This window comes from Leuresthes tenuis, unplaced genomic scaffold (assembly GCF_036924035.1).
Source record: "Leuresthes tenuis unplaced genomic scaffold, fLeuTen1.0.hap1 SCAF_13, whole genome shotgun sequence".
NCBI classification, from domain to species: domain Eukaryota; kingdom Metazoa; phylum Chordata; class Actinopteri; order Atheriniformes; family Atherinopsidae; genus Leuresthes; species Leuresthes tenuis.
The window spans coordinates 14,724,366-14,746,083 of NW_027325367.1; the positions used below are offsets into that span (position 1 = coordinate 14,724,366).

Consider the following 21,718-nt stretch of genomic DNA (forward strand, 5'->3'; position numbering starts at 1 on the left):
TAGTCATCCCCATAAAGGTGACCTTTAACCTTGTGTGAATTGTAGAAACTCGTTTGTGCCAAGCATACTTTAATTCCATTTATGATCGCAGGTGCTTTAATAATTTACTGCATTTGTTCAGATTATTCCAGCAAAGCATATCAAAGAAGAAGAAAAAAAGAGGAGACTCTTGCACAGTCTGGCTAGTACTATTGTCTTTTTTTCTCCCTTTTTCGTACCGACTGTTACTATTTGTAAATCTGCAATAAAGATTAGAAAAAAATAGATAAATAATAAATAACGGGGCGGTGACACCCTTCAGTTTTTAGGGCTCAAGTTGAATAGTCTATTTAGTTTAGGAATCTGTTTAACTGAGTGAAATGACCCAGAAATATCTACGTAGTATGATGAGAGCAAGATGCTATGCTTGCTTAATTATCTCCTTTAGCAGTGGATCATACTTTATGGGAGAAAGGGAATAATTCCGTCCCATAATTCCTTTCAATTTCTCCTACAATTCTACCTGCTCACCATGATGTTTTTCAGGAGATTAAGGAAAAGAGCTGAGAAAGACCTCTTAATAATTGATTGGACCACATTTCCGTATACGTCATATCACGCATTACGCTGAGCATGCACGTCAGAGCACTCTTGCCCACAGATTAATCTTTGCTTAACATTCTACGGGAAAGCGCGGAGTATCGCGCCATATAATAAAACCACATGGCATAGTTAAAATGGCATAAAAAATTCTTTACAATAACATGTATTGTTTTCTCAAAATGTGTAAATGGCTAATTGCATTTTTCATCCCCATTATCAAGAAACGCCTAAAAAATGTTTTAATCTGTGTTTTTGAAACAATAAAAACGTAGCGATAATAGAATACCTCACAAAAGCTAATCTTAACCGTACATCCTATACTGGTCGGTTTGAGGGCACATGAAGAAATATGTCATCTTCATCATCTGCTGCTTGCACACCTGTGATGCATAGTACATGCGGCAACGCACAAACCATAGTCACGCTCGTAAATTAACCCTTTGTCGCATAGTGACAACAGTTCCCGTACAGTGACCCCACGTCGTCACCCCAACAACATAGGATATATGTGGGATAGCCTACGACGCGAGTTGTCCAGCCGTGTCCACTAGCCCTCTAGAGTCTAGATGGAAGGATATATAAACTTGATAAAAAGAAAAGAAAAAATAAAGACAAACTGCAGAAGCAAGGAGAGGGTATTCCCGCCCGTCTTTTCCTGTTTCAGTGAATCGTGCGCAGCGTAGCGCTGGTAACACCACCGGGAGGGGTGCACGTTCTCTGTCGGTCTGAGGAGGCGACCACAGCACCTGAGGCGGCGGACGCATAAAAGGATAGCGAAACGCTCGTGTCTGACAGCAGAAGAAGACACTGCGGGTTCTCCTCTTATTTTGAAAGCTCTTTTATCCCGATGCACCGAGGCGGGAGGAAAGCCAGTCAAACCTGATGTCCCGATTTATGGAGTGCTGATTAGCATTTTTTGATTCACGCATATTTTGGGATTTTTCGATCTTGCAGCCTTTTTCACCGGCCAATTTTTTAAAGAATTGCTGCGGGGTAAGGAAATAGCTTTCATTGCCGAAAGAGGGTTACATAACCGAGTGGCTTTAGCTGTCCAAGGTGCTGAACTGAACGGTCGAAGCCTATAACGGGACGAGCTAAGGGGAATTCACAACCTTGCGTAAGTCTACTAATGTCAAAGCGCACGGTATCAACGTCACCTCACAATTTCATTCTAAAGTAATATTTATATGGTAATTTTTTTTTTTTTTTTTTTTTTTTGTCTTTTTCCGCCCACACAGAAGGTCACGGGCCTATCAGTCGGAAATAGGAAAGCACTGGTCCCATCTCACCCAACCAACAGGAAGCCGGGTTATATTCATACATATATATACATTTTTTTTTTATTTCGGCCAGTGGTATTATAGATTCCTGAGGTGGTTGACTGCACGGAGATAAAATGTCGGGGCAAACGCTCACGGATCGCATCGCCGCTGCGCAGTACCAGCTAACGGGATCAGATATGGCCCGCTCTGTCTGCAAAGCCACCACTCATGAAGTGATGGCGCCCAAGAAAAAGCACCTGGACTGTAAGTATAGCCCTTTCGCCTCTTCTCCTAATGCATATAGCATCTCTAAAGGGCCTCGATTAACATGGCTCATAGTATGCACACACAAACACACATGTCATCATCACCATTATAAGTAGCTATTTGCTGAGTCTTTCATCCTAATTGGGTGTGGTGCCATAATGAAATGATGTACCCACGATGATGACCCCTTTATTGACCCTTTGTGTCAGCCTCCAGTGAAGATTATTTAAACCTGGTGATAGAAAGGGAGATCAGGAGACAGTGACAGGGTTGGAAAAGAGGTCATTATTGAAGACAGGCAGACAGACCAAATTTATTTCCTTTTCTTTGTGCTATCATAACACCATGTTTGCCAAAATTCACACTGAAACAGACTCCAGCAGAGGCGATAAAGTGTGGAAATGATAAAATGTAAGTTTCAAAAGGTAAATTTCAAGCTATGCTGTCTGAGCAACATGCACCCTGTCTCTCAGTGAGTTTGGGTCAGTATAGGACTGTGAAGTCACAGCAGAGTTTAATCATCACAGCTTTATTGACACATCTAGAGATGACAGCAGGGGCCACCTTATGACAAATCATGATTAGTCACTGTCATCCACCACAAATACTGAGTCAAACCAAAGCAGTGGCATGGCACTGAATACAGATGACTGGTGTTCTGGTTGGTTCCATGTTGCTTTTGATTTCCCCCGTTTCTGTATGTTTTCATGACAAGAAAGGTTCGGTCCCGTATCTTGCTCCGGGACTTATATCTTGTGATCCGCTCCCCTGCTGAATAATTTAATAATCAGCCAATGACTGCTTTGCATTATTTATACAGCCAAAGGTGATAAGGCTAAAGCTAGAATGCACCAGAGACCATTGCGTCCACATTCTCTGCTGTGTCTTTGTGTGTTTGTTTTCTGTCACTATCTTCCCAGCACAGACTTTGACTTTTATGTCTGTTTGGCAAACTGTCTGTGATATACACCTAATTTTTCTCTTTAATCTTGATGTTCGATTTTGAAAAAATGCAGACCTGTACGAGCATTTCATTTGATTAATAATGATATTTGCATACATTCAAAATACAGACAATATTTGCCCATTTGGTTTTTAATCAGTGCGGTTGTGTTGTGTCTATTTCTGGGGCAATTCAATGGACTTCTGGTATGTATATTATGCCACAGTGCTTGTCTTGAAATCTTGGATGAGACAAAAAGTGCTCACCTCAAAACAAAGAAAAATGCATGCACCAAGATGACGATGACACAATCAAAGGCTGAAAATAAGTGGATGAAAGTAGCAACAAGTAACTCAAACAAGTTACCTCAAACTGTAAGCAGTAAGTGTAATTTATTCAGTGATCCAAGCTGAGGCCACTTAATTCAGCCATAGCATATAATAATCAATTTTTAGTGCAGTGCATAACCAGAGAGCTCACAGTTATTGCTTTCTGACATACACACAGTGACCCTTGGGGTGGACGTGCATGCCTGTTGGTAGAGGTGGTTGTGCAGTGTAGTTGCCATGGCAACAGATTGCAAGTGTCAGGATAGCCACTGTAATGACAGAGTGGGACAGTGAGAAAGAAGAGGGCAAATGACAGGGCTTGCCATCTCACTGCAGGCGCAATCACAATGATACAAAATGGTACAGTAGTTCTGTAATCAAAACACACCAAAATAATGAGTGTTAATGCAAACATTACTGATGCTCTGAGGTGAAATGAGTGCATTGTTTTTACGCTCATCGTACTGTCACACAATGTTAAAGATAAGCAAGTGTTAGTGTAGCTAGAAATATAGAGTTGTTCGTTTGGCAAGTGCCTACAGACGCATGATTCAGTGGCAAAATAAAAACAGTGAAGGTTGCACATGTATGCAGGACTTTAATCTATATGAAGTAAAAAAAAAAAAGAAAATGGATGGCCTTTTGATTGAAATTTTGTGCAGCATTGCAAGTTCTTTCTCTCTGTAACAAAATGTAACAAAATGGGATGATTTAGTCATGTCCAGACATGGCAGATATAGTGAAAAAAACCTGGAGGGCATGTGTTTCAAATTTCTAGAGAACCTGTTGAATTCACTCGGGCAGCAGATTTGAACTGAAGATAAATCAAGCTGCAAACATGCTGGGTGTAGACAGGGCTGTTCTGATGAATGGACTTAATATGTTGTCCTGAACTTTTGCTTTTTGTGAGGAACATAAAAAGAATTACATTTTAAACGTCATTATAGAAAATGTCACGGAATAATGACAACAGCTATTTAAACTTGAGTGTAAATATATTGGAATTATGTCAGACAACCGTTTGCTTGTTTCTATAAGCAGATATCTGCACACGAATAAGCAAAATTTGTATAGAAGGGATGAGATTTTTGTAACCATACGTTCCCAGATTGTGTGGCTGGCTGTTCAGATAGCATGGTTGTTTTTCTCTGAGTTGGTCCTGTGGTGGGCTGGCGATCTGTCCAGCAAGTATCCTGCCTCTCACCCACTGGCAGCTAGGACAGGCTCCAGGCCCCTGCCAAGACCCTAAATAGCATAAAGTATGCATAGAAAATGAATGTCTGTTATTCAGATCTGCTGGCTACACAAGAAACCCAGAAATTTTGTGTGCATCTACCTGAGGTGAAGCCATCAGGCGGCTGCTGATATGTTCCCAGGGTGTTTAATCCATGGTATGGTGTGTACATTAGTCAATTTCCAGCCTACCCACTAGTATCTTAATAGTTATCAAATTGTCATACCTCATTAATTTAAGTGTAAAGGCAAGAAGTGGTTGTTCTGGGGTTATATATTTAGCTATTTCTAGCCTGGAGCGCTAACTCGATGAGGTCTTTTTTGTGTTTAGAAGGTAAATCTATTGAAAGTTAATATAACCAGTTGTTTCTCTTTCTTACCCATAGTTAAAATCAGCTTAAATGTTTATCTTTGAATTAATTCCCCAAAATGTCAAACTATATTTCAAGCCCCCCTCCACTCAACAGTGTACTTTTTTTCTTTTTCCAACAGTTTACTGTTTGAGTTTTACTGTATGTAGGTGCAGCATTTGTCACCAGAAGGCTGTCCTAACATTCATGTAATGAAAATATTTATTTTCTGGGTGTGCTCTGAAATTCTGATATTTGGAGGCAGGCCTACAGGTATGAGCGTGATTTGTGACCTCACAAATTGTTTAGACGTCATTTCTGGTCCAACATTCAGCATTCACAATATGCACATGTGTGCTTTAGTTACCTTCATCTGGACTTTTCTGGCTACCACTAGGGATTTGTTGTGTAACTATACAACACAACAATCCTGTTCAGACTCGGAAACAGAGTAGAAAAACACACCCAACACTCACTTGCACAGCGTGAGGTCTCACAGTTCATTCTTAGAACCCTCCTCTAGGCTGTGGATTACCGTAAGAATCTTTATTTAGCTCTGCCAATCCTCATTATGCACAAACACACAAGTTGTATGTCAGTGAGTGTCTGTTTCAGGTGGTGATACCACAACAGAAATTGGATTATTGCCTATGATATATGGCCCCAGAAAAGATAGAAATCACAGACCCATACACACAGTTATTTACAGCTGAGCAATTGAGAAAAAAATGTCTGTGGATGGGTACTGTGCTCATGATGTTACTAGAAATATTGGCTTGTAGCTGAGCCAGTGACATGATAATGTTATATAATCACATTTCACCATTGTGGACCATGTCCCTGTGTGTGTATCATTTCAAAAGGCTGAAGAAGACTGTGGAAAAAGGGAATAAAATCCAACACAAGGTGAAGACTGATGAATCGAACAGAACAGAATACAAAGCACCAATGTGGGAGAAAGGAAACATAGACATTTGAATTAAGTGACAAATGTCGCATGCTGCCTTCATTAAATATGAAAACATCAGGCTCCATTAGAGCAGCTACTGTGTGGCTGTTACCATCTGGTCAAGCTGTACATACAGACTGGAGTATAATTAGTTACATAACGATCAGAAGAAGATCTGTGATTATACCATCAGCTTTTAAAGCCAGATAAAACATAGCTTTAAAATAATTAATCACTTATATTCTTTGCAATCACTTTTGGTGTCCGTTTTGTACTAGGAAGATTGTCATTACTGTCTAACATCTTACAGTCTTGCGACAAAAAGCTAATAATGGCGATGTGTTCAAACAGGGTGTGTGAGGTGTGGATGTGCTTAAAGTGTGTTGTGATGGGGGTGGACTGCCAGACATCCGCCACAAAAAGACTTGGATCAGAGATTAGCATTAATCTGTTTACGCGCCCCAACTGTAGAAACCCTCAACCCCTCTGTTCAACCTGCTGCCGTACTTTATCGTAAGTCCTGCATGAATTACAGAGAGATACCTATTTGAGGGAAAATCCAAGGCTTATTGAGTTTAACGGCCTTCCTTTCTTTCCATTAGTGTTGAAGCCTGCCAATATTTGTTGCACTGCTATCTGTATAGATACGCTGCAGCCTGACCTTCTTAATTTATAGTCTACTTGCTATTTTAATTTGAGCACAAATACATAATTTGCCTTTGTGTTTATTTATATCATGTATGTTAAATATGTTTAGGGACTCTATTGCATGACTAGATTGTCGAACATCCAGCAATATACTAATGTTTGACTGATTTTACCCCTGAATACAATAGCCCAAGATATCCTATCTCAAAACTCATGATGGCATTGGTGTGGATAGAAATATAAGTATGATCATCAATCAATGAGAAAAGTAATTTGTTGATACCAGTTTGTTGAAGCACAAGTATAAGGTTTCAGGCATTGATATAAGAAAATCTTATGCTTTAATATTACAGATGACGTAAAATGGGCTCCAATTACATAAGACCAGCCCACTTTCTGATATAAAATATTGCCATTTTAGATCATCACTACAGTGTCAACTTTCCACTGAACCAAAAGAGCCGGGTCCTTCTCTTGTTACCGAAACCAAACAAAACAGAGAGTGAAATTGAAACTAAAGAACCAAAGAAGATCTCACACAGGATTTGAACCGACCTTCTTAACGTTAACGTGTTTGTTGGTTAATATTGGAGATGCACATGCTGCGATATGAAGGATTGGATGAAAAATGTAGAGATTATCCCAATCTGTGGTTTACTTTTTCTTGTCAGACTTGTCTCAACAGCATTGCGTAAGCAGTGGAAAAAGATTTGGCCGCACCTTAACATTCTAGGACAGGAGAGGAGAATGCAGCCTGAAATGAAGCAGGCAGACTTATTCCAGTAGACATCCTAGAAGTCAGACTGGATTTGATGAAACCACACAACTTGATAACTGATGAATTATTTCAGAATTATAAACAGTCTATAGTTTCAGGGTGTCCAAATTAATAATTTTTTAGATATTATGTGAGAGTAGATTAAGAAGAAAATGATCGATTTGCTCAGTCCCCTTACTCAGTTTGAACCAGAATGGCTTAAGAACTTGACCTTTCTTTTGATTTTCATTTACCCACAAAGTTTCACGTCTGTATCTTGCACCGTGTTGTTACTGTCATCTTGAAAAAACTTGTAGCCTTACAAAATCATATATTTAGCAACTGTCTAAATACTACCTTTCTGATGGTTGCAGTGACATTTGTGTTACCAGAACAACATTTTGCTTTTCTTGCTAAAGTGAAGGAAAACTGCTCATCATCAGTGTAGCAGAAAGTGTGCCTAAAATAAACTGCGGTATTATGTATGTGTTTTACTTCATGTTCCTCTAAACAGAACACAGAGTCATTGTTTAGATTCCATTGTACACTTTAACCTGTATCATTGAAATCAAATGTTACATGTCTGCACACTTCCTGCTGCACTTGTATGTTTTGTATTCCACTTGGTGTTTATGTAGTGGTGTAAACCCCTCGCTTTTAGAGAGCTCTCTGTCTTAGTGTCAACCAGGGATATGACAACCAGTGGAAGGGATGACAAAGCATCTTACTGTCTCTGCCTGCATTGTCAGCATGTGTGTGTGTGCCTGTTTGTGTGTGTGTGGGTTCTTGTGCCAATCTTATTCTGTATGTGTGTCGGGTCTTCTTCCTGGCTTAATATTCTCATGGGTGTCTGGAGCAGCTCTGCAGTGAGCACTCAGCCTCTTCTTCGCCAGAGTTTAATCAGAACAGTTTAATCAAAGCAGCAAACTATGCAGACATTTTTATGAGGAAAATCTAGAAAAGACTTACCTTTTTTAATGTATGCTATCTGATGAGTGTTACATGGCACTAAATAGAAGGGGAGCTTTGACAGATTAAAGATGTCTTAATATCCTTGTGGCTGTGTTGCAGACCTGGTGTCAGCCACCAACACCACCAACGTGAACATCCCTCAGATGGCTGACACGTTGTTTGAACGAGCCACCAATGCTAGCTGGGTGGTGGTCTTCAAGGCCCTCGTCACCACTCATCACATGTGTGTTCACGGCAATGAGGTTAGTGAGTGCCATACTGCCTGAGCACATATGGAGCAATGGATCTGTTCCACTTATATTTCCTATAATAAGATGAATGAGAAAGAATACAAATGAATGGGTTATCACCCATTTTAATTGTATAATGAATGAGTTACCGCATCAGAGAGCTAAAATATATCTTTTGAGGCCAGTTTGTGGTTCCCTCACGTGTGAAGTCTGATGTTGTGCAGATAAACAGAGGCTTTGACCTCAGATGTTCAAACACACGGAATGCAGTGTGTCCTGTGTGAACACAAGATCTGTAAAATCTGCTGCATAAAGATATTAAAAAAGCACAACAACATAAGTCCTGATTAGTGGAATTTAAATATTTGTTTGGTTTTTGGAATTTAAATATCTGTCTAAGTGGAATCTAAATATCTGTCCTTGCGACACACATGTAAAATGTATTTTTCTTTCTCAGAGGTTCATTCAGTACCTGGCTTCCAGAACCTCTTTGTTCAACCTCAGCAATTTCATCGACAAAACCGGCTCTCATGGTAAGAAGATAGAATTAATCCTGTATAAATGTATATGTATTATGTATATCATGCCAAAATAGGTACAAAACAAGAAGGATCCACATAAAGACAGACATCTGGTAAATAGAAGAACACATGCAAACACATGTTTTCAATGTCTGATGTCTCATGAATTATTCTCAAATGTTGTTTAAACATTTTATCACAGTATGTTTTTCTCTAGAAATGAACTATATATTTCACAAAGCCTGGTATTTTTCATGGTTACTATTGGATACATTTGCAGTAAAGGCTAAATTTAGTAAAACAAAAGCACAAACCTCACACGTTTTTTTCAAAACATTAGAAAATTAGAAATGTTTGGATGTTAGAGATTATCAAAGCTGCCAAATTTATGGTTTGTAAGAAGTGTTTTTGGTTATTTTGATAATATATCATCTTTCACACTGCTGGAAAAAGAACATCCAAGATACATTGCGATGTGTTTATTTGACTATACTTTGCATATTTCGTATTAATGAGATAAGAGCATATTACACATAGTGTAATATTTGAACGATTAACATAACATTTCCAAAAATGAGTCTCTTATGATTGCAGTTCATTGGTGATTTTGGTTGAGATTTTAACCCTTTAAAATCAAGTTATGATAAATGTATGAAATTTTCACAATCCATTTGATTAAATGCTCGAACCATAAATCTCCGGTTCAGTCGCACTGATGTAAACTAAACTTTCCAGTTTTATTCTTGCCCATATTCTGTAAATATTTAACTGAGGTAGGGGTTGGAGGGGGTTGTTACGTTGTTATGTTGATACCTCATTCACAACCTTATTTTTAAGTTTCTGTTTTATTCCTAATAACACAATAAAATGTGTCAGTTTTGGGCTGTTGACAGAAACTTGTTGTATGAAATATAATTATTCAAATGTAAACTTCTGAAGAAGTTTCTTGTCACTCTTTAGAAAGTTTAGTTAGTTTAGTTCATTTCCCATTTTACATAGTATCTTGTAAAGAAATGATCAGTTTCAGTTGCTCTCACCCAAACTTGAAATTCTCACTAACCCAATAGTAAACGTATTTGTTGATGCTTAAAGGCACAGTTTAACGTAGCTACCCACTGGAACACGGAAAGCTTGTGATATCCAACATGTGACAGGAAATACAGTGCTGAGCATTTCCTGGTTTTGATCTCTATCTGTTCAGGCTATGATATGTCCACATTCATCAGGAGGTACGGACGGTACCTTAACGAGAAAGCCTTTGCCTACCGCCAGATGGCTTTCGATTTCACCAGAGTCAAGAAAGGGTACGTTAACATCAAATATCATTCTCTTCTACATCCTTAAGATAGTACCTCCTTGAAGCTCTTGTCATTTAGTATTACACTCATTTAGGGACAGTTTTAATGTCTTTGTGCTTGCTATTCTTTTGTGTAAAATACCCTTTGTGTTGGATCCTCTCAGCGCCGAGGGAGTGATGAGAACCATGACCACTGAGAAGCTGCTGAAAGGCATGCCTGTTCTGCAGACTCAGATCGACACACTCCTGGAGTTTGATGTGCGTCTTTTCTCTGATTCACTTACAGTCTTTTTCCTGAGGTTTTCATCTTGCTGATCAAAATCTCATTGTCCTGCCCCACCTCCTCTCAGGTTCACCCCAAGGAGCTGAACAATGGGATCATCAATGCTGCATTCCTGCTTCTCTTCAAGGACATGGTCAAACTGTTTGCATCCTACAACGATGGAATCATCAACCTATTAGGTCTGTAGTCCACGCAGGATTAATGCGGTAAGTGTAGATAAAAAGAAATACAAATTGGACTGTCTGTGACTTTTCAAATCTTGATTTTGTGCACAGAGAAATTCTTCAAGATGAAAAAAAGTGAATGTAAGGAGGCCTTGGAGATTTACAAGAGGTTCCTGACCAGGGTGACAAAAATTGGGGAATTCATAAAGCTCGCTGAGGTAGGGATAAAGTGTCCTCTTCAGCATCACTGTCATAACTGAGCTGTGTTGAGTCTCTGCAGTGGGATGATATTGGTCTTATCTTTAACAGACAGTTGGGGTGGACAAAAACGACATTCCTGACATCAACTATGTAAGTTACATTTCATAGTAACTCCATGTTATTATTTATTATTCCTTTGAAGAATTGGGAGCAGGAATGTGACTCACATGAATCAATCAGTCACAGCATCAATCCCAGCACACACACGTTCACACACACAAGCCTGTGTGTCTCATCCAACACCATCTCCTCACTCAGTGTCTCCACCCGGGGGTTGTGGTGGATCTCGCTGACTCAGATGATGAAGACTGTCCTTTTAAATCCCTTGAGGACCCGGTAACAACTGAAACAAAAGGGTGCCCTGGCTGAGTGCCTGTTTAACTACAGGATGAAGTGTTGACATGTTGATTACAGAATTTAATTTGACAAAGCAAACGTGTGGGTTTGTGTGCTTATGCATGCATGTCCATGCTGCAGTGAGATTTTCAGAAGCTTTGCCCCTCTTTTTTTCCTTGTAGATGAAATGTTTACTTGGAGTTTTGTTGAAAGAATTATTTCTTGGTGACTCCAGTTTTATTTTATTTTATTTTATTTGTCAGGCTCCCAGCAGTATCCTGGAGTCTCTGGAAACACACATGAACGGTCTGGAGGATGTAAAAGGTGGAAAGAAGGGGTAAGACAGTGTTTAGGATAGTCTTTTTCTTTTCAGAGAAGAACAGGAATTACATTGAAACAAAAGCAAATCAGGCTGAGATGCAATTTACTCCCTCCATCTCGCTCTTCTGTTTTCATGATTTGCCTTTTGCTGATTTTACCTTTTTTCAAAGTTGACGTATCACACGATACCTGAATGTGTCTTTCAAGTTTCACCTCGAACAGCTCAGTTTCACTACAAAATCCGTGTTAGGAACATTTCCGTTCATTAGTCCAAAACCTAGAATTGTCACAATCCATGGTTGTCAACTGTAAGATGGCAACAAATCCTCAGGCTGTTATTTTCTGCAGGGCCACGTTCATGTGACAGGAAAGTTGCAAAGCATGAATAGTAAAATGTATAAGCCATAATCATGCAGATTTTTGCAGTGGTGTAACCTTGTATTTTTAAAACATCTGAGCGTAAACGTGTCCTAATTCCAACACTCACGATGCACAGATATTTGTGAGTTTAGTAAAAATATAAAGAAAATGTGAGAGGGAAGGAAGTAAGAAAAGGAAGTGGACAATGTACAGAATGAGTATCGGCTCATCGAGTGTCACCTTCCACTTTATAAGTGTTTGTAGTTGTTTATTGTTGTAGCTGTTTGTACTAAAACCCAAACATGTAAATGTCATTTTCTACAATATGGAATCTTTTAGGAACCACCAGAAAGGTTGGTAGAAAACATACTTTTATTATTTTCTTTAACCCCTCCTCTTTTCTATTCTCCTTTATGTTGATTTGGGAACAACAGTGAAGGGTGAGCATATATTGTAAATTATGTATTTGAGTTTACTAACTGCTTAGAAAACTATGTAGATGTACTTGCTTTCACCCCAACACAAGATAGAAATTTGCACATTATTCACATGTGAATTAGGTGCACATAATGCAGATGGGGCTTCACATCTAACTTGATTCACATGAGGAAATGTGTTTTGTTGCTTTGTGACTTCATGTGTGATTTTTGAAAGAGACACATGTGCAGACAAATGGTAAGCCACATGTGTACTGTCATATGCGATGTGGATCAGTGCATGAAGGGTTTTTTCCCAGGCGAAGTTGTTTAGTAAAAATTTTGTCTGGATTTTGTTATATTTCTCATGCAATAGATGTATTCAACTTAAGGTACAGCATGTCACTTGGGGAATTAACCCTTCGCATGATCACATATGATGCAATCTGCAGTATGTTGGGTATTTGTTTGGTCTCCTGAGATCTGTCTAAGTGGAATCCAGACAGATCTCTAGATCTAACATAGTCTGTGTCAAGAGGAGCTGCTAATTTTTGTCACTTACAACCCTCCTTTTCTTCCACTTCCAGGTCTCCAACAAAGGTAAGAAGAACATTGCAAAACTCTTCTTATTTTTCATGGTGCTCCTTCTGTCTGAGGCAGTGCCAGACGAGGGTTTCTATGTCTATCTTTTAGGGGTCTCCAACAAACAACGTCTCACCAACATCGACTCCTGCCAAATCTTCAAACGCTGTTCCCACACTGCAGCCTCCTCCTGGGGATGGTGCTGCCGGTGCCGCTGCGTCAGCTGCTCCAGAACCAGCTGAAGAGTAAGTTTGTGGTTCCTTCTATTGCTTTTTCTTGATGATGTCCAAGATTATGATTACGGGTAAACAATGCAATGGATTACATCAACATTAAGAGTTTAAGCAGTTTAAGCAGAGTTTTTGGGCTTGTAAGTATCATGTGACTAAACCAAACAACTATTTCTTTTGACAGGTATTAACGTTTTCTCCTGCATTGCAGTAATACAATTATTGTAGCAACTTTTATACCGTCTTGGTGATTGTGATATTTTATAAATGCGTGCTTTAGCTTCGGCCCTCAAACCCCATGGATGCTGTTTGCCATCACCATCATTGTCAATGATGGATATAATAGGTGTAGTTGTCAGCTATATGCTAAAGTCCATGATAAAAGGGATGAAGTTTGGACCCAAAAGCAAACCAGCCAGAGATGGAACTCAGCAGAACCAAAAGTCTTTATTGAACTCACTAAATGAAAGTGCTGCTCAACAGGAAATTCTGTGTGCTCAAAGATAGTCAAAATAAACTAAACCCAAAATGAACAGGCAGAGCCAGACTAAAAAAAACAAGGATAATGTCAACAACAAACCGGCAACTGTCAAGGAAAACTCAGGAGACTTAATAGTGACAGGACATATACAAACTAACTGGAAACACATGCGCAACCAAAGCCAACCAAGCAGGAAGTAACAGAAAACTGACTTTCAAAATAAAACAGAAAATGGAAACTTAAGAAAGCCCTGAACAGAACACACTAAAAACTAAACAGAACACAATCAGAATACAAGCTAACAACAAAATCCAGAGTAAAACTGGACTGAGGACAAATACTGGTGAATCTGGGAAGCTAAGTCTGAATAAACTAGAAAGTGAATTGAGACCAGGACTCAAAGATAAGCTCAAGATCAGAATTGAGGCAAGACAAGACTAAGACTATATCCATCCATCCATCCATTTTCTATACCGTCAATCCGTCGGCCGGGTAGCGGGTGGGCTGGAGCCTATCCCAGCAGTCTAAGACTATATCAAGAAAACAAAAGTTATAACTAAGGCAAATCATCAAAGAACGACTAGAAACAAAAAGGCACATCAAGAAAAGACTAATACAGAAAATAGATCCTAATTCAAACCAATAACTCTAACCCAAAGAAAGAAACCTTCTTACAGCGCACATTACATTGGGCTTAAGAGTGTAATTTGATACAGCTAATAAAAAACCCAAATACTAACAATAAGACCAATGTAACTGTCCCCATATCTTCTGCTTTTGTTCATTACAACTTACTCAGTTGTACTGAAAATGAGACCTTTTTAACCAAATAAATGAATAAGTAAAGAGGTGAAAGAACCCCAGAAATGAATTCATGGGCTGAATGTTGTCATTCTTTAGCTCTCTGTTGGACCTGGATCCATTGTCCTCCTCTGGTCCCTCAGCACCATCAGCTGCTCCGACATCTTGGGGAGGTGAGTGGTTCGTTCTAGTCAAATCAGCTGCCACTTCATCTGAGGGCAGGCGCACCCACTTACCAGCATCTCAGGCAGTGAACTGCAGTAACTACACCTGGCACAAGTTAGCCGTTTGACTTTGTTAATGAGTAGTCGTCAATCCACAGTAGAGTTAGCGCATGAAATACTCCAGACTTTCAAAAAATAACCTTTTTATTCCTTGTAAAAAAAAACATACCAGAATGATATGTATATATATTTTTTTTTTCTGTTTCTTTAATTTTTTGCTTCCATAGATCTTCTTGGATCAGGTGAGTCTCACTTCCCTCCTCACTTCTCTTGTAGAGACTCTGATCCAGACTAGTGTAGTCTTAAATAATATTCCAGGTTGCAATGATTTTACTAACTTTCCTTCCAAGCAAACACTAACATAAAATTGAAGTGATCTGGCCACACTATTAGTGTTTGATTCAAATAAATGGAAATAGACTATAGTGTATTAATGTCACATAGTTAGCTCCCTGTTTGTCTCCTTGAGCTGTTCTCTTTAGTCTGAGTACTGTTTTTGTTTCTCTCTGCCTTCTCTCTCCCCTTCCTCCACATATTCCATTTGTATGTTTTTGGTTTTTAACGGGGGCTATTTTGGTTGGTTGTTGTTTTATTTATTGGTTATGAACGGGTGGTGTTCGATCGTTTTGCGACTTTAATTTGTTTACAATCTGGATTTTGCTTTTGTCAATACATTTTAAATTGCCTAAATGGTTTTAATTTGACTGGACTTTTGTTTTGGCTTCTTTTCCTCACTGTCACATCGGTGACTCCTCTGGTTACTTTGGTTGCTCCCTTGTGGTTTATTTTTCTGCCTTTCTTTGGGGATTTCAAACACCCAAATGGCAGAAATGGGCGTTTCCTTGCTATCTGAACCCACCCTCACCGCAGAGCCCTCCCCTGCAGCAGCAACGCCCACTCCTGCAGCGGCAGAACCTGGAGTCTCTCTAGCTCCTCCCACTAGCACAGCAGCCGCCACTTCCCCTGGCGCCACCAATATGGATCTGTTGGGAGGTCAGTGGGCTTCCAGAAAATTCTCTGCGAAGGAATCAATCTGAGAAGCTCAAGCCCTAAAACCCATCACACACAATAACACACTCAAATGCATGCTGAAACACATCTAGTATGTAGACGGCACAGATATTGTTTGTACACTACAAGCAATCATCAAAAACAGTTGCTTCTTACTGCACTGATGCACATCCCCCTCATTTTCAGCTCTATGTCGCATAGAAATGATGAAAGTTATTGAATAACCACAAAGACCAAATTGAAAAGCACCAGGAAGCTGCAAAAAATATAAAGAAAACAGAATGCAATGGTTTGCAAATCCTTTAAACTCCACATTTAACAGAAAATAGTACTGCATGACACAAAATGTTAAATATTCAAACAAAAAGTCATTTTTCTCGTTTTTTGAAAAATACACGCTCATTGAAAGTTTGACATCAAAGAGAATTATTCCATTTGTAACATTAATGTTACATTCGATATTTGTTGCATTGATGCAAAAAATAGTAACTATGCTCTCATAGATAATGTCAACTGCCCAACAGCAAGGCAGCAGGCCAGCTACCTTAAACATGGCAACAGCAGTTAACATTAGCTTGCTGCTTTCTATTCTGACACTGCCATAGTCTGGATGATAAAATGAGTCTGGGGGCAAGTGATTTGTTGAAAGTTGGGGGGGTAACTGTGCATAAGCGTCATCGGGTGACATTATGAAATCAAAACTAACACTGCATAGAAAATAACATAAGGTGCCTTTCCATTGATGGAAACTTGCAGGCTTGCAGTGCTAATGTTACAATTGAAGGAACGGCCCCTTTTTGATTTCATGGTGATTTCACCACTCACGTGGTGGTGTGATATTTTGCAGCATCTTTGATCACGACATCAGCTCTGCGCGTGCCAAAACAACAACAACAGTAGAGGGAACATAGATAGTTTCTGCAGTTCTCCCGATATATTTGTCACATGTGTAATTCCTCGCACAAACTGGGACGTCAAAACAGTTCTGTAACTTTTTATTTTTGACTCACTGTAGTCTTATCTTAAACAATGGGTAGGAGTAGCTGCTGAGCAAAAATACAACCTACAATACATTGTGATAGATATATTTAAGTATACACTGTACCGGAAATCTGTAATTCACACAAACAATGCTTTTTTTTCACAGTTTTCTTGATGCAATTTGATTATTTCCTTTGATTATTCCATAGTTGCAGTAGCTTTCTTCCATGCGTTTTTGGGCTATCTGGGAATTGTTATGCTCTTGCGTTCATGGGTTGTAGAGATTTGTGTGAGAACTGACCTGCTCACAGACTTCTGCACCCAGCTGGCGATTGTTAAGAAGAGTAATTTCTTGTATCCATGTAACATGGCTTTCTCTGACCCACTTGTTTAGGAGAAAATTGGTTACAGAGCCTATATATTCTCATGGGAGAATCGAGCATGAACATAAGTAACAGATAAGAGATCATTTTGCTCATACATGCAGTTTTCAAAGGAAATGATACCTATTTGAACAAGTCACACATCTTTGAATATTATGACATTGAATTTGCTCTTTTCAAACTGGCAAATCAATAAATTGAGGTCTGTCTGTGTCTCAGCAGGACATACTTCCACAAAGATCTGGCAATGCAGTTATCTCTTAGCAAGAGAAAATATGACTAGATTACCCAAATATAAGATAAATGCAAATTTCAACATTTGTTTATTGGCCCACGCGTAACCAATAAAGTTCCACAAAATTTGCACAAGGCATATCCCAAGCTCACATTTCACAACACTCCTACCAGGCTCTCTCCTGAGACCAGAAGTCTAAATAACTTTTCATTATACTTGTAATTTGTAACGCATCATCTTGTATGAAGAGGATCTTCGTTCCGCCTCATCATTTTTGCATTAACTACTACAAAAGGTTTAGATTAGGTGCTACAGAGGAGGCTCTTTAGAGGCATTTAGGGATTTAGGCATTTAGAGCACACACACAAAGCGTTCTCTCACTCGCTGCAAGTGACTGCAGTGGAAACTTGGAAAATTATGATTTCAAATGAGTCATTTTAATTAAGAAATTAATTAATTAGAGAAGGATTTTATTATTAAATAGTAATGATGAAATACTATTTTTTAATGATGAGATCAAACAGTACCTTTGATTAGAAAACAATGAGTCTGCAATTCTAAGATTATTTATTTGACTATTTTTCTTTTCTTTTTTTTTATAAGAACCAATTTTGGGCTCCATTCCACACAGATGTAATAAACATAAAAGTGCAATGTCATTCCCTTTCTTCTACTCACACACATCTGGATTTGGTATTCTTTCAGAAACACTTAACATATTCACATGCACACTCAACATTTGGCTGGCACACCGCTACACTCATTCCCCACATGCATCTTGTTTGATAGTTCAACATGCTTTTCTTTGACCGCAGTGAAAAGCAATTGTATCAAACCCTGTCACGTGGATACAGCTACAGTTGGCAGCTGTAACATTTGTAGACTGCTGGCTTACTCTGCTCTTTGTGCAGTAGATTAATCCTTGCTTTAGTGCCTCCTGTCTGTACCCATTTATCCATTCACCTGTCAGTCATCTATGTCACATAATGCTGCTCTTTTACACTTGCATACAATGTAACAAGTGCTGAATAATTTTTATGACTCAAATAGTTGAATCTTACCTTCATTTTCTTGGTATTCTCCTTACCTCCTGATATTTCTTAACTTATTCTTCTCTTTTCTAATTCTTATATCCTCATCTCTCTCTTGACGTTTCCATCCTGGGGTTTGTGTGAACTTCAGATGCCTTTGCAACACCTGCTCCTGCCACTGAGGCCTCTGCTGCAACAACTGAGGGTGGGGCTGCTGCCACGCCCACCCCAGCCACCAACGCTGGAGCTGGTGGGTGATTGAAAATCAGAGTGAGCGTCTGCTTGTGGGAGTGAGTGTGAATGTATTCAAGTCAGTGGCTTACGTGTGTTAATCTAAGTAACAACCACATGGTTAGCTTGGTGGTGCAAAAACATTTGCCTTTTTTTCTTGCTTCCTGTGATGATTACTCTTTTTTACTTGCTATCAGTTAGCATGATATTTCCTTTGTCGAAACTATTCAGGGCTGGGAAAAGATCATGCTTTCACTTAAAATATATAGCTCGATGGTGTTGCTTGAGTCTTAACCAAGTGTCCATATGTGATGCTTTTTGTGCCAAGAGTGCCGGCTCTCTGACAGAGAGGCTTTTTGTAGAAAAGATTGCCAAATTTTTCCCACTGTCCCGAGGGCTTTGTTCTTCACCAAAGCAGGATTAACACAGTCTGTTTCAAGTAATAGAGCAGGTTCCACCTAATCAAAGCACGTCTGACTTATTGTGGCAACCTTGCCAGACACATCAGAGACACACACCAACAAGCCATAAGTTTGAATCCTGTCTTACAATTGTAAAACTTTTGTAAAAGTTTTTTTTTAACTCTGACAGCATAATATGAATGGGTACATTGCTTATGACATACTATAACTATTGATATAACACTGACTTTATTTTAGACTGAATCGTCCATACCACTCTCACATCTGTTCAAAATATCGTTCATATCATTTTTAATTGTCCCAAGACAAACCAGCTGTGTGCAAAAATAAACTAAATTTTGTACTGTTTTTACCTATAGTTTGAGTGTTTCATAAAGATTGCATAGGTGTGTATGATTGAGTCTATGCATTCATCGCTGCTTTCAAAGCTAATTAGTTCATCTTGAGTCTTGGTGCTGGAACAGTAAGAGGCAGATTCACGGTTCATAGTTGCTTCCGTCTGGAGGGACCATTGCTGTTACTGTTGCAATCAAGAACAAAACTTTGGCTTGTCTCTTGTCTTTTGGTAGAAGAAGAAAATAAGTGAAGTTTCCTTTGATGATAATAGTCATCTGCTTTAAGAGTTTTGTTGTAGTTTCTTCGGACAGTTTTTGAATTGCGAAAGCATTTATTGTGTACCCCAGTTGTTTGTCCTTTTTTTTTTAAACACAGATGGAGTGTGTTGGAATTCTGCGTGTTTTCCTATCATTCTTCTCAGATCTCAAATGCTTTTTCATCCCCCTCTCCTCCTTTTATGGCTATTGGAGTGTTTTCAGTACCCATGAATGAAATACAGAACAGTACTGTGCGAACATGCTGAGCACTAAAAGTAAGTCAGTGAGAATTCTTTAGAAAATAACGCAGGGATTAATAAACTAGCTTTTTCTGTCTTGTCGTTTAACCCGAGATCGACTGAGGAACATGAGAAGGACTAATAAGACTACTTCTCGATGAATAATAATTTCAAGATCTGAAATTGTCTCAAACTTTCATTCAGTATTGCATCAAAGTCATCAGTAATCTGTTTTCGAGTGAGGTCATTGTCTAACATTACCCTTCCCTTCCATGTGTCATATTTCTTTCTCTCCCCATCCCACTTCTTCCAAAAAGACCCTTTTGCACCTTTGGATGGTAGTGCCAACGCAACGTCTTCAGGTCTAGATCTTTTCAGCATGATGACGGTGGAGACTAATAGTTCACTGGACGCCTGTTTTAGTTCTGTGGTGCCCCAGCCCTCCCCCTCCCCTTCCCCCCTCTTCACATCCGCATCCAACACCATCACCACCACTGCAACCATTTCAGCTTCAGACACCACCGGGCCTGGGACTGACCTTTTCAGCGGTAAACGTTAGAGATGTGTGTGGTTCCGGATTCTTCTCTCTCTTTTTTGTCATACTAATTTGCATCTTCGCCTGCTCACTGGTCTGATGCGCCTTGTCATCTTCTCTAGTCTCTTCTTCTCACCCCTCTTTTATTGTTTTCTTGTGTCACATATTTACAATTTTGCTGTGGTTGAGCCTCATCAACATTGTTAAAAGGTTGAGCATTTTACCGACCCCTCCCCCCCCTCCCTCCCCTTTTTTTCGGTGCGCATGTGTTCGTAGATATCTTTGACTCCATGCCAGAACCAAGCCTCTGCAAAGTGGACCCCTCTCCCAGTGCTGACTTGTTTTCAGCAGGTACCCTTTTGCACTCAGTCGGCCATTGTGTGCGCTCTTATTCTTCTATGCTGTCTTGTTGTGTCTGCTTTTTTGCTTTGCCCTTGGCTTTGATTTGGCAACAGAAAAGAGAGATGGGATTGCTTTCTTGTGGGTTGGCCAGAAGCTGCTGAGCTGTCTGAAATGTTTACTAAATGACTCCTTAGCTCCTTTCCAATTCCAGCATGAATTGTGTGCACTGCAACTGTAATTTGCCGGTGCATTATAATGAATCACAGTCAACAGTTTGTGAGTATTTGTGCAAGTGTGTGGTCTGAACATCATCTCCACCTTGCCTTCTCTAGCGGATGCCTTCAGCTCCCCTGCCCCCATCCTCTCCTCAGCACCCCCACCCAAAATTGACACAGGAGCCATCATGAGCTTATTTGGTGGTGGGTAACTCATATGACTGCCTACCCTCACTCTGTCTCACTGGTTCATGAAAATACCATTAAAAAAACAGAAGAACAGCTGATAATCAAACTGAAACCATTAAGTTTTCCTTCATAACTACAGGGACTGTGTCTGCTACAAACTGTACTCTTGTTCTTTGTAGACAACTTGTTTGCCTCTTTTTGGAATTGTAACACCAGGGCGCTTGAAATTAAGCTTGGTCTTATTGAAATAGTTTAATTTGAAATACTATTTTAAGTTAATTATTCATCTTCAACTTCAAATAACATCTTTGGCCTTTTATTGTGAAAAATTACTTTATAAAGCTGTTTTGAATTGGACTGCATTGGTACAACTAGGGTTACTGATGTGTGCTGACTTAGGAAAAACAACTATGAGCACAGATACGACATCAGATAAACATGAGTGTATTTAAACATGTATGAGGACTCTTTGACCACTGAAAAATTAAGAAAGCATTAAGATATGTGAGTGT

General features: G+C 39.3%; 1 protein-coding gene across 1 annotated transcript in view; it reads left to right on the forward strand.

The window, feature by feature from the left end:
* Positions 1 to 1,086: 1,086 nt before the first annotated feature.
* LOC140267309 (clathrin coat assembly protein AP180-like) overlaps positions 1,087 to 21,718 on the forward strand; it is a 29,248-nt gene continuing 8,616 nt past the window's right edge. The window contains exons 1-17 of the mRNA XM_072362543.1: positions 1,087 to 1,699; positions 1,821 to 2,108; positions 8,392 to 8,534; positions 8,980 to 9,055; positions 10,245 to 10,347; positions 10,505 to 10,598; positions 10,691 to 10,802; positions 10,899 to 11,005; positions 11,097 to 11,138; positions 11,648 to 11,721; positions 12,500 to 12,505; positions 13,069 to 13,081; positions 13,175 to 13,308; positions 14,675 to 14,748; positions 15,027 to 15,041; positions 15,628 to 15,792; positions 18,592 to 18,690. Coding sequence (XP_072218644.1) covers positions 1,979 to 2,108; positions 8,392 to 8,534; positions 8,980 to 9,055; positions 10,245 to 10,347; positions 10,505 to 10,598; positions 10,691 to 10,802; positions 10,899 to 11,005; positions 11,097 to 11,138; positions 11,648 to 11,721; positions 12,500 to 12,505; positions 13,069 to 13,081; positions 13,175 to 13,308; positions 14,675 to 14,748; positions 15,027 to 15,041; positions 15,628 to 15,792; positions 18,592 to 18,690 — 1,387 coding nt within the window. The 5' untranslated portion in view covers positions 1,087 to 1,699; positions 1,821 to 1,978. The remainder of the gene's footprint in view (positions 1,700 to 1,820; positions 2,109 to 8,391; positions 8,535 to 8,979; positions 9,056 to 10,244; positions 10,348 to 10,504; positions 10,599 to 10,690; positions 10,803 to 10,898; positions 11,006 to 11,096; positions 11,139 to 11,647; positions 11,722 to 12,499; positions 12,506 to 13,068; positions 13,082 to 13,174; positions 13,309 to 14,674; positions 14,749 to 15,026; positions 15,042 to 15,627; positions 15,793 to 18,591; positions 18,691 to 21,718) is intronic.